Source organism: Chrysoperla carnea, chromosome 2, assembly GCF_905475395.1.
Source record: "Chrysoperla carnea chromosome 2, inChrCarn1.1, whole genome shotgun sequence".
NCBI classification, from domain to species: Eukaryota; Metazoa; Arthropoda; class Insecta; order Neuroptera; family Chrysopidae; genus Chrysoperla; species Chrysoperla carnea.
In genome coordinates this window covers 86,264,169-86,278,256 of record NC_058338.1, presented here as the reverse complement: position 1 = coordinate 86,278,256, position 14,088 = coordinate 86,264,169, and the positions used below count along the sequence as shown (strand labels likewise).

Sequence of the window (14,088 nt, the reverse complement as noted above, 5' to 3'; positions counted from 1 at the left end):
TTATGCATGCAGAAACACTGCTGATTTTTGTGGTTTAATTGAGGTGATGTCGACGAAATTGTGAACACAAGGAAGGTAAGTGACAGCATACAAAAGGAAGGTTATAACACAATAATCTTTGTAATTAAAATTGAAGTTGCCCAGCGAAGCGGGTAGTTCACAGCTAGTAATCCATAAACGCGAAGTGAGTTAGTACTTGATTTATAGATGTTAATTATAAAAATAATTGAAGAAAATAAAACCTTATTTAAACAAGTGAAAACAAACAATTAACTGAGTTAATTGTTGAAATACCTTGCATAGACAGTGTTGATTTCTCTATCACATTACACATACATATATGTCACACGTAAATAACTGATATTCCCATATAATACATATTATAAAATTTACGCCTAATTTGCGCTATCCCGGGTAAACAGTTATGTTTACGAAAAAATTTTTCAAACAAAAGTTGTTTATTTTTTAATAAGAAACATTTTTACATTTAAACTTTTGTTCTATCTCTAACGGTTTAAGAGATGGGTCCTACGGACCCAAGACCCAATTGACCTATGTTGCACATTTACGAACTCGACCTCACTTTTTACGTGCTGAGTACGCTGTAAAAATTTCAGCTTAATATTTTTTTTCGTTTTTGAGTTATCGTGCCCACAGACGGATGGACGGACGGACAACCGGAAATGGACTAATTAGGTGATTTTATGAATACCTATATTAAAATTTTGTTGGTAGCATCAATATTTTTAAGCGTTACAAACTTGGGACTAAGCTTAGTATACCTTGCATATTACATATATTCATGGTATAACATATTACATATATGCATGGTATAAAAATATCAAATTGATTTTAGATAAATATATTCAAAAATTCAATTATTAGCCCATTAAATAACTAAATGTGAGTTTATATAAGTTCAATCCTAAGTTTCTAACAGCTTGAAATATTAATTGTAGAAACTATTAAAGATTATTTTTGTCTATCAATCAAAGCCATATTTCTATCGACTCATACATCGTTACTCATAAAGTCAGCCAATTTGAATTTAACAAGTAAAATTTTCAAAATTTAAAAAACCTCTGACAAATGCGATTTAATTCTTGTAAACCGATTTTTGGAAACTTAGATATAAAATATTCTCAATCAAGTCGCTTCGATCGTTTAGGGGCTACGATGCCGCTGAGAAACACACAGACGCACAGAGAAACACTTGGAGATTATAACACTCCTTCTTAAATCAATATCAAAGTGTAATTATAAAAACCTCTAAGCCTGTTAATACACTTACTTTATAAAGCATACAATGCAGATAATTTTCTAAAATGGTTTGGTATCTTTAGGTACAGTGTATCTTAGGTAAAATTTGTAAGAATCAAATTCGCATCAAAGTAGAATTCTAATAATTGCAACTAATTGTAATATGAGGAAACAAATATTTTATGCTTTTCTCATTACTCCAAGTATGATATAATGGGTAATATGTAATAAAATATGATGATTTTGACGAAATATAAGATTATATTTAAATTATAATCAAATTATTATTATTTACAGCATTCTTAGTTATGCTTCAGTTCAGTCATTGCTTGTTTTAAACCATTAAACCGCATTTCAACTATAACTATGTATGTAATATATGTAATAGCTATACGTATTTTGCAATTAATTTCATGCCTAGATGTACGTATATGAAGCTAATTTTGTTTTTGATAGCTTAAGAATTTTAAGGAAAAATATAACTCAACGCTAATAAAATGAAAAAAATTATTGTTGGATTGCCGAAAAAATAAGGTCAGCAAAACAAATTGGCTTTCTTTACCTTGCCTAAAATGAATACCTTGAATTAGTAAATTTTTCACACATGGTGCTAAAATTGAAAATTAGAAGTATTGCCTTGTGATATCTTGAATCTAGTGAAATCTTGCCTTAATACGAATTTTTGGATTTTTTTGGCAAAATAAGCTTAGAAACGTTTTTTATTAAAATCAGGAACACAATTTTTTTTCAAAGAGAATCGAGCTTCTTATTTTTGTTGTTGTGCATGAAAAACTATTAAACGATATCGAAAAAAGTTAAACGATTGAAAAAATTATTAGTGAATATTTGTAAACCAATCATGCATAAACATAAATGAAATCATTTAATTGATTCTTTGATATAAAAATGGAATGTAAATTAGGAGAATTTGGTTCTTAGACGTGTAAGCTAGAAAATAAAACGCAACACTGTTTCCAAGTCTGAAAATGCAGCAAAGAATCATAGTATGCTCTAGATTGAATCCCGCCTGATCAAAGTCTCACTCGCTTTGCCATACATCGTGCTTGTTTTGTTTCAGAAATTAATATTATTACTCGTACTGACTAAAATAAAATCCGTTGAAATATTCGAAGCCAATATAGAAAGTTTTGTTTGTACTTTCTTGATAACAAAGTACATTTCAAACTCAATACTTCAGTTCCAAGAATATGAAAATAAGTTTAATGCTCTCTTGCCAGCCTTCAAAAAGTGACTTACATCTTTCTCTTTTTCTAAAATTTTACAATGATCGTGATTGGGATATACTTTGCTCATCAACGCGCTTTTTTAGAAGTAAATCACTGTTTTAGCACCCCCATACAATGATAACCTATCTGTTTCTTACTGGAAAATACATAACGAGGAAGTGAATTGTTGGTAAAAAAATTTAATTCACGACTATTTGGGAAGTGAATTTTTGGTAAAAAAAATTTAATTCACAATGAGAGTTGAATATATTATTAAAAAAATAGAAAACATCTAAAAAATATTTATAACAAAAATTAATGCTAATATTTCATACCATCCATTTATGCAAAATCTCATCTGCAACGACAGCAATTGTTTTGTCTTTTATTTACTGACTAAACATTTCAAAGCAAATTATCTTCTTTAATTGGAGGAGAAGGCAAAATATTTTCATCGTCAATCAAATCAATTTAACCATCTTCATTTCGCAGGACACTTGCCAATAGTATATCCCAGAACTTATCTTCAAATTCTTAGTGACGATATTCTTGTTGTTGGTTTTTATACGCTGATGCCCTTTCTAAAGCTTCAGCAAGAGCTGCTAAATGTTGTTCCCTCGCAAGTTGCACTTCAGGTGTATATTCTGGAACACCATTATGGATTTTAGGAACATGATGTGGTCCTTTATATGCGCCATATTTTGTAGTCGATCCAGAATTGTTCCAGCCATTGCCACTATATTCATAAGAATTTAAGTTTTGGTTGTTGTGAGCAGTTGTAGATTCAATACTTTTCCAAGCATTATTATCTTCGTCGTTCCAGGGATTGTTTTGCCATGTTACTTTCCTGTGAGGTCCAGATTCAAGCCGTTGGTTGTTATGTGATGTTGCAGGTTCATTGTTATTACTAGCTCCACTATTCCATACATTGTTATTATCAGCTTCAGAACTCCAGCCATTGTTATTATTATATGCTTCGTTATTCCAACCATTATTATTGCTTACATTACTCCAACCTTTGCTTTTCACAGAAGTTTTGGTTTGTGGTCCAGATTCAAGATTTTGGTTACTGCGAGATATTGCTGGTTGCGTGTTTTTCCACTCATTGTTGTCATATGCTTCATTATTCCAACCATTATTATTGCTTACATTACTCCAACCTTTGCTTTTCACAGAAATTTTTGTGTGTGGCCCAGATTTAAGATTTTGGTTCATGTAAGATGTTGCTGCTTGCACATTTTTCCATTCATTGCTGTCATATCCTTGATTATTCCATTCTTTTCTATTACTATATTCTTTATTCCTACGTCCTTCAGTATTCCAGACTTTGGTAGTTGATGTTTCAACATTTGCCCATGCATTTGTGTCATCTTTCCAAGCACCATTGTCGTATTGATCGTTGGTCCAAATAGGACTCTTACGATGTTTTTCAATAAGTGCTAGAGCAGCAGAATGTGCAGCCAAATGTGCTTGCTTTAATGCTTGAACTTCAGGAGTATCAAGTGGTAAACCATTAGGACCAATTTCTGCATATGAATAATGTATTTGTTCTTCTTGATGTCCTCTATTTGAATGATCCTCACTGATACCACGACGATGGCGTTGATGAACCAAATCTGATTGTGGAACTGTATCTTGGGAATATGTATTTAAATGAGCAACTTTTAGATTATTTTGAGGGTTAAGGTAGTTCAAATTAGAACTTCCGTATTGGCCACCATATGCTCCATTATCGCCATTCCATCCTGCGTGAGATGTTTTCGCTTTAGAATGAGCAAATAAATGAGCATCTTTGGCTTGTTGTACTTCTGATGTATCAATTGGTACACCGTTGGGTCCAATTTTAAGTTGAGCATATTCATAGCGTCCATCATTATGGGAGTTCAAATTAGACCATCCACTTGGTCCGCCATTAGACCCATCATGTCCAGTCCAGGGTACTTGGGACGATTTGGCTTGATTATTACCATCCCACGTTGCATGAGATGATCTGTCTTCATTATTATCAACCCATTGTCCATTAGATGATTTATCTTGATGCTTAGAAACCCATTCTGCATGGTCTTGTATGGCTTTAGCAACAAGAGATAAATGAGCAGCTCTGGCATGTTGAACTTCGGGTGTGTCAATGGGTACACCGTCAGGTCCAATTTTTAGATTAGCGTATCCAAAACGACCGTCATATCGAATATCTTCATGGGCTACTGGGTATTGTTTGTGATTTCCACTAGCTAGTGTGATCGCCAAATAGGTAGTTAAAATAATCTGAAATATTCATAATAAAAAATAATTGATCACTTTATCTTCCGTAGAACTTACTGTTATTTTTTTCAAACACGATACTTACAAAAACCTTCATAGCGAATATACTTGTAATGGAAAGAAATATCACCTGAACCTCCTAGTGGTGTTCGTACTAGGACTGTACAAGCTTTGCTGTGCCCTGAACCATCAAACAGTCAATGTTTTTATACACAAAACATATTATTAAAATGCGTTTTATAATTATGGAAGGGATTTTATGACTATTTTATGAAGATATGAATATTCGCATTTTTAATTATTATTCTTAATAATTTAAACATATTTTTTTATTAATATAACCAAAAATTATTTTTGGTGGTTTATGTATATATTCAAAATAAGGTACATCTCTTAACTAACATATGGTTTTAACCAAAAATAAACTATGAAAATACTTTCATTATCAGTTGGGGAAATAAATGGTCCAAGAAACAAGCGAATACATTTCTATAGAATAAATGGAAATGGTCTAAGAGATGGTATAAGGTTCACCTATTTCATAACCAAGTAAGACATTTTTTTATTTTTTTATTTTATTGATTTTTAAACACTCTTATGATAGTTTATCTATCGAAAAGTGTTCATCTTATCAATTTCAATTGGTTAACAGATCGGTGTAGTTACCTTTAATGTTATGGTATAAACAGATCAACACTGATCTGTTAACCGATCGTAATTGATATCAGAAGAAAAATAATTTAATTACAAAAATAATGGTATATACTTGTCTGAAAAAAAACCGTTCATAGAAAGAGTTGATTAAAATTAATGTAATTAAAAATAGTCACTTTTCGATAGAAAAACTTTGATGACGTGTTTAAATCCCAATAAATTTTCATAAAAAAATGTCTCATCTGGTAATCAGATGGTTGAAGATTGACCTTATACCGTCTCTTGTACTACGAAATGATATTTGGTTAATAAGTAATAATACATGTTATCCCAAGATCGTCTATTTAACTTCGAAATATGCGAACGTCAATTGCTTCTCAGGTAAAATAAAACAAAGCTACTTTTTCTAAGATAAAACAATCATTATTTCGGTAAAATAAAAGAAAGTATAGCAAACCTGACACAAAAATTGTAATTGCAGAAAGATTATCTTTTCGAAAATTAAAGATTTTGAGCGCCAATTAATAGACAAAAAGAGGCAATTGAAGGCTTAGGTTAGGTTAGGTTAGGTTATATTGGCTGTCCACGAAGGAGACACTTAAGCTATATAGCATTGTGATACCATATATGTGTTTTAGCATCTTTCCGCTGGTAATTTTATTTATCAGCTGCTCAATTTCGGAGGCTGAGTGCACCTCCTTTATGCATATACCATTGCACTACTACAGCCCATCACAACTCTTAATTAAATTAATTGTGTTGCGACGGCGGGAATCGAACCCGCTACTCTTTACATACCGCCAACGGAATTGGTTACGCCTTAACCAACTGAGCTAATAGGGCGGCAATTGAAGGCTTACTATGTTACAATTTAACCCAGAGGAAGTGGTCAAATGGATATTGAACTGAAAAGGCTCCATGGGAATGAAACAGAAACAGTCGTTTCGTGATAGTGAGAGAAACGAGTCAGTAGACCTAATCTTCCTATTCTAACTACATAATTTGCAAGTCGCCATTATTGTAAGCGGATTGTTATGTCTTTAATAATATTTTCTATATCATGCCTTACGAACACTTGATAAATGTACTTTCTCATACATAAGCTAAGAGAAGAAGGAATTGTTTTTGAAACACTTTCAAATAAAATGATAATTTTCTCTTCAGCAATAACTAACAAATAGCTCCGAATTCCATTCTTGCAATAAATCCTGAATATGTGCGTCATTAAATGCTCCAAAAAAATAAGAACATAAATTGCATATATTTGGCATATAATTCATGTTTAATGCAACCCTCACGTGGGTAGCAAAACACATAACATAATTTCATAATGTTTTCTAAAATTTTTCTCATTACAAAATTGAAATTGTAAAAAAAGTTATTTTACAATAACAATTTTCGGATAATATGAGAATGTTTACGACCGTTTATTAGACGTTTTTCAATCAGATTTTAAATTTTATGATCATCATTGTGAGAATCTATCTATGATTATAGACAAAAATCGTTTAAAATATTATTAAATTTAGTTTTCATTACAACATTTATGAGTTCGTATAACTATTTACAATATTAGATTGGGTAATGTGAGCGCTGAAATTTGGATGTAAATTTATATTTATCTATTTAATTCAACGAACAATCTCTGAATATAATTGATATCTGAGAAACTATTCATATTATCTTCAAAGGGACTCGTTTATGTATTTTTTTTTTTAATTTTTTTGATAAAACTTTCAATAAATTTATTTTTATCTTACTTTAAACTTATATAAGTTCTCTTAAAACATAAAGGTAAGAAAAGATCTCAATATTTCGAGATTTTCTTTTCCCGTTTTAAAAAATCGAAAAATAATAAAAAAATTTCTGATTGATATAATAATATTGATTGGAAAGGTAGTTTTTAAGCACCCAAATCCTGTCTGCTTTTATCTCGGAAATATTTCAAGAAAAACAGTTATGCTATTATCATCAAAGAGCTAAATATGGATGGTTTTTTGAATCCTAATTAATAATTACTATTAAAAATTAGAGAAATCTAGAAAAAATAGTTTTGTTTTATAATTTGATGAAATTTAGTAAATAGAATATTTTTGACCCAAAAAAATAAAAAAGTAGGTTCATTTAACGATTAGAGTAATAGCTATTAAACTATCAGCTTAAATCCTGTTGGAAAAGTTTTTATTTTCGAAAAGTTTTAGGTATTTCAAGAAAAAATTATCCCTCGTATACCATTTTAATCAATATCTCGGAAACTACTCATCTTATCGTGAAAGAGACTCGAGTTTGATAGTTTCTAAATCAATATTACTCTAGATAGTTTCGGCAATTAAAATATGGGAGGTTGTCTTTTTTTTAGTTGACATATGCTTGAAACTCGAGTAATTGATAGCAAAAAGCTATCATTTTTTGTTGTCAATTACCGTCTAAACTATTCGTTTTACAAAAAAATTTTTCCAACAAAAATGTTTGCGTTTTTATAAAGAACAACTTTTTAATTTAAAGCGTTCATCTAATGCTTATCATTTAGTAACCAGAGTGAGCTTTTAATCAAACTAAAGCCACCCTATATTTGAACTAAAATCAATTGTTTTGTACCCTTGTCTTTTGCAAGTACGGGGTAGTCTGCATCAAATCCGGTGCAGAAATGATGTTGGTCTTATGAATAGTCCAAGTTCGTGACCTCGGGCGACACGCGCAACTTTGGGGTAGTTAAACAAAAACTAAAAGGGTAGTTTTTGAAGTTTTTAAAGTAGGCTTAATTTGCTACATAAAACTAAAATCTTCTCTGTAGACCCAATAGTTTCCAAGATAATTCCTTTAAAAGTTTTTCATTTTTTCGAAGTTCGAAATTTTTTGCAATATTATTGTTTTAAAATAATTTTGAACCAGAACAACACTAGCGCACCTAGATAGTTTGCTAGGAGGTAAGTGGAACTATCTCCAGCTACAGTATGAGAGTCTACAGAAATGATTCTGATCTCCTATTGTCGAAAATTTAGTCTACTTTAAAAATATTTTGAAAAAGTACTTCAAAAACTGCCTCTTTAGGGCTATAATCAAGTCTAGCTAGTTTCGTAAACAAGTCTGCGAAAAATCAAAACTATACCGGATTTGATGCAGACTGGAATGTATAAAGTTACTGTTATATTAATTCAAGTATAATTTTTTTCTTTTCATTTTGTTTAAAAAAATCGAATATAGATTTTAATTATTCTGAAGTAAAACTTAATCCAAATTTCGTATGATTTAACTTGCTAGAGCCCATATCGCCTGGTCTATCCGTTAAATTGAATAACCCACAAATGTTTGTGATAGTGTACCATCTAGTGAATTTAGACGGAGGTGTATGATATAGGTATTGATTGCATGTACTATGTATTGTGCACTCATTTTAACGGTTTTCAATTTCCATATATTAATAATGAAAAACACAACACACACTAAGTAATCATAATTTTTTGTTTACCTAGATAATAAAAATATTTCATTTATAAAATTATAATAATTATTAACGCATCACTGATATCATTGAACTTAAGTAAGCAGTTATTGCGTATAATATTAATGTGCCGATTTAGAAGAATATTTGTGTTGCGATTTAGAAGTGTTAAAACTCAATTTATTCACCTCAAAAGTGTTTTCGTTGAAAATTTTGGTGCGAACCCATCATGACTCTTCTCCAAAAATATTGCAACGTGTATCGTTTTCCTTTTGTTGTTGGCTGTGAAAGTCGTTTCTGAAATAAAACAATTAAGTTGATATTTAATGCGGCTGTGCGAATAACTAAAATAGTACATGGCATCCATGGAAATGGATTATATGTAACAGTTTTGGGTACTGTAAAATCACAAATGAGTCCTTTGTCATTAGTAATGCTTTTATATTCGTGAAAACCGTATTCAATACTAACACATTTTAATTATACATATACAAATTTTACACACACAGATACATATTTATAAATAGTTTTTTGTGTTCATTTTTTAACAAGACAAACAAACACCATTTTCTTTGCACCAAAATATTCGTCATCAAATTAATTTTTACCGACTTCAAACTGTATTTTTTCAATAAGTTTGTTGTTGAAAAAAAAAACTGCCGTTTTCAAGACGTATAGGAAAGTATCTTCTCTTTTACACTCGGTACCTCCAGTTACCTAACACTGGATCCCTCCAGTTAATTAAATTATCTTATCTCCTATGATACTTCCAGTTAATTATGCACATTTTGTTTGTAAATATGTCAAAGGTGTGCATCATATTACCTAATTAGTTCATTTTCGGTTGTCTGCGGTTGCCCGTGTGTCCATACGTCCAACCAAACTTCGTATGCAACATAGATATTGGATCTTTGATCCTACGAACCCAGTTATCTTGTAAACCGTTAGAGATAGTAAAAAAGTTTACATACAAAAAATCTTTCTTATTAAAAATAAACAACTTTTGCTTGAAACACCTGTTTATCCGTGAGGACGCCAAATTAGGCCAAAACTGAGATGTCCATTTTCTTCAAAACTATAAAAGATTGGGAATTGAAAATTTGCAAGTAGGTTCAACTAGTGGTTTTGTGAAACATTCTCATAAAACTAAAAAAAAATACTTTTCGAACTTTTAGAAAACCAAATATAGCGCGGCCGAAAGGCGTCATAATTGTGTAGGATTTTTTATCTCTTCAAATTAAAAAAAAAATAATGCGAGCACTGACATTCAACACTTTCTATCAAGGGTATATCATCAAGTTACTCAATCAATTATTTGTTTCACTTATTTTTATTTAAAACAGAACTCATTTTAATTTTTTTTTTTCAATTTTATTGAATTCCTAAGAAAAGCCATTTCACGAGTGACAAGTCATTTCAAAGAGCATTAGTGAACTAAAATCCAGCTTAACCGAAAATCGTAAAATATTATAAAAGTTTCGTGTCTGTACTACGTTTTAAAAGGTTTATTTTTACCTTTTTTTGTGTTTCATACAAAAAAATAATGAGAAAATAATTTTACAGCAATGAATAAATAACAGAAATAAATGATTGACAGTCATTTGAAAATAATTAACGTGTATTAGGGATTTCTATGATTGTTATTTCGAATTATTATTGACCTAAAATATATTTTTGTTTGCGTGTTTTATTATCAAGTTAGGTAATTATTAGTTTATTATGTCATATCTGTTTGATCAATTTTTTTCAATAACAAACAATGTATGGAATTTTTGTGTTTTTTAATTGTTTGTAATACGATTTGTTTTTTCAATTCATTTAGCATAGTAAAATGATAAACAAACGTATTTGAGAAATTCAACTATATCCTTTTTTGAAAAATTTTCTAAGAAAACTCAAGTATTTTTCGATAATTATGAAACTTTCTAGAACATATTATTAATATTTATACCATGTATATGAAATATACCAAGGTATACTAAGTTTATTATACCATGTATATGAAATATACCGATGTTTACTAAGTTTAATCCCAAGTTTGTAACGCTTCAAATATATGTATTGATGCTATGAACAATATTTTGGTATGGATGTTCATAAAATCACCTTATTAGTTCATTTCCGGCTGTCTCTCTGTCTGTCTGTCGTCTGCCTGTCGTCTGCCTGTCGTCTGTCTGTCGTCTGTCGTCTGTCCGTCTGTCATCACGATAACTCAAAAACGAAAAAAGATATCAAGTTGAAATTTTTATAACCTGCTTAAGACGTAAAAAGTAAGGTCGAGTTCGTAAATGGGCAACATAGGTCAATTGGGTCTTGTATCCGTAGGACTCATCTTATAAACCGTTAGAGATAGAACAAAGGTTTAAATATAAAAAAAGTTACCTTATCAAAAAATAAACAACTTTCGTTTGAAACATTTCATTTTTTCGTTAACATCACTGTTTATCCGTGAGAGCGAAAATTATGCGGAAATTGTAATAATTAATTATATGGGAATATCAGTTATATATGCGTGGCATGTATGTATGTGTAAATGTGGCAGAGTTATCAACACTGACTATACATGGTATTTCAATAATTAATTCAGTCAATTGTTTGTTTTCACTTTTTTTAATAAAAGCTTGAATTTATATATACTTTGAACTTTCAAGTAAATGCTTTCTCGTTGAGCTGCTCACAAAACTCCAAAGAATTTAATAGCTGGCTGAAATTTACGCTTGCAGTATTAATATACTTAAATAAGTAAATATTCTGTACAGTTCCATGATTTTCAATAGCTTCCACGATTTATTTTTCGATATGACCAAGGGATATTGCCCACGAAACTGACTCAGGACAGTTGATAGTTGAACATTATTGATTTATAATTAAAAGTGTCCATGTCCGTATGAAATGCCTTTGAATAAGATCTTTTCTCGTAAAAGCATACACCGGAGACTCCTTATCGAAAAATAACGATGGGAGTTTTATTTATAACAGAAACAGTTCGATTAATATAATTGTTAACTGAATCGCTAAACAAAAAATTACTTTTTCTGGTTTCTTGAAATTTTTCCAATTTTTCTTTTTTTGAAATTGCCTTCTTGTCCAAAAATTCTAAAAAGGAAATCAGAAAGAGAGGGAGAAAAAGATAATTATCATAAAGTAAATTTTTATAGAGGATTAATAAAGTTGGGCGTGTTATAATTTTAATGATTAATTACAATATTTTACATTTTTAACTAATTAAAAATTTCTATATATACAATAATTAACAAATACTAAGTTGTTAAATACCTAACCTAATTTAATATTAAAATTAAAAGAAAATGTTTATTACCGGCAGTCGAAATAAAACACTTACCACAGACTAAAAATACCAATTTTGCTCGACAAATAATGACTCTTTATGTTATTATAAAAGTCAATTAAAAATGTTTTAAAAATTTATAATAACATGTTAATTATTAATTTGATTTTGTCCAAAAATTTATGTAAACATTCTACTCTGGGGCCAGGCGTAATATTCGACCGTCTTTTCAGAAAATTTGAAAGCATATTTTCAAGATTGTACCTGAGAACGTTCCACGTAAATTTTCATAGCCCAGTACTTTCTTTTCAGGGAGGCTTTTTTTAAAAATTTTTAGTTGCACAGAAAAGTTTAAATTGTTAAATATTTATTTAGGGCCATGTAAAAGTTTGTAAAATTTTTAGTTGCACAGCAAACTTTAAATTGTTAGGGCCATGTAAAAAGTTTGTTCGACCTTGTAAATAACGATACCGTTGAAATTATAGTTTTAAAAAGCTTAACAGCACTCTTTCTTTATTGCAAAAAGTAGAAAATAATTTCAATTGTCATAATTGTAAAATTCGAAGTGTGGAATGTAAAATGAAAAATTAAAGATTAAGAACTGTTTGGGTAGCAAAACCGAATTAAAAAACCTATTAACATGACTAGGTTTGGGCCTGGCAACCTTCCGCAGGAGGACTGAGCTTCCTAGCTTCTACGTATGTATACTCAATGTCACAAAAAATGCTCGTTTTAAAACATTCTAAGTGTTACTATTATAACATAACATATGGTGAGTACGCTTAGAATGTTTTAACTGTGGCACTTTTTTTGACAGTGAGTGATCTACTAATGGTTGAGATTACCAAAAATATATTATTCAATTGATAAATATAAAGTTATCGATCGTTTATTCTGGTGCTCTTGGTTAGGGTACTTGGATAAAATTATTAAATTATTGCATTGCCATTGGATCTTGATCTACGATAATTTCTAGGTAATTCGACAATTAGAAGTAGGTTAAAATCGATTTATAAGATTTTATTACATAGTTTGTTAGCTCATGTATGAGATGAATATTCATGAAATTTAATCTTATCGGCTATGAAAATTTTCGCACAGGAGAAATTTTTTCGCCACAACTTTCGGCTGGCCCTAAACGTATTCTTTTAAATTATTATATAAATATATAATATACAAAGTCTTTTATGAGCGTGTCTTAAACTGACATCCTTATTTAGTAGACATAAAGAATTTTTGTTTTTTTATTTAAAAGTTTTTTTTTATTATTTATTTTCGTAAATAAATTAAAAACTTTTTTCTCTTTCTCTAATGTTGATAACGAAATTAATTAAAACTTTCTGTCGTCGATGTATTTAGCAATTTATTAAAATTGACGATAATAATTGACAGTTATCGAATTACAGCTTGCTTCAAAGATACTGCCAATTAAACAAAAAATATATACATAGTCTGTTTTTACACAAAGTATTTCAAAATTGTAGGTAAGTAATATTTCCAGTCCTTATAACGAAACGAACCATGGACTTCTTGTTTTTTTTTTTTTTGGTGAGAAGCTAATTATGGTTTATATGTAATTTATTCACTTCCCCAACCATGAACTAAGATAATGCATTCCTTAAAAAATACGCAAGATCATCATAATCCTTTTATTGAAGCTAGAATTATTTTTCGTAAGAAATCGCGTTCTCTTTTAATACACTGAAAAAAAAATAAAATGATGACAACCTTATCCCGAAGTTGGCAGGTTCATATTAAAAATAAAGTAAAAATATTTTCAAACAATTGCCTAAAGTTTGGAACAAGTACAGCTAAATATTTGTATTTACCATAGAATGGGATTGAATTTAATTCAATAATACAAAATCACTGAGGTTAAATAAACAAAATCATTACTTCTATGAAAGAGATTGATTTCAGTTTAAAGTTATGCATTACATTGATGGAAAATAAAA

The 14,088-nt window shown here is 29.9% G+C and overlaps 1 protein-coding gene across 1 annotated transcript; it reads right to left on the bottom strand.

Annotated features, from left to right (window-relative positions):
- Window positions 1-2,840: 2,840 nt before the first annotated feature.
- On the bottom strand, window positions 2,841-4,908 carry LOC123293519 (putative uncharacterized protein DDB_G0286901). The gene is made up of 2 exons (XM_044874370.1): window positions 4,834-4,908; window positions 2,841-4,751 (listed from the first exon to the last, which is right to left on the bottom strand). The coding sequence occupies exons 1-2, from the start codon at window positions 4,843-4,845 to the stop codon at window positions 3,021-3,023; spliced, it is 1,743 nt and encodes a 580-aa protein (XP_044730305.1). The 5' UTR covers window positions 4,846-4,908; the 3' UTR covers window positions 2,841-3,020.
- Window positions 4,909-14,088: the final 9,180 nt, after the last annotated feature.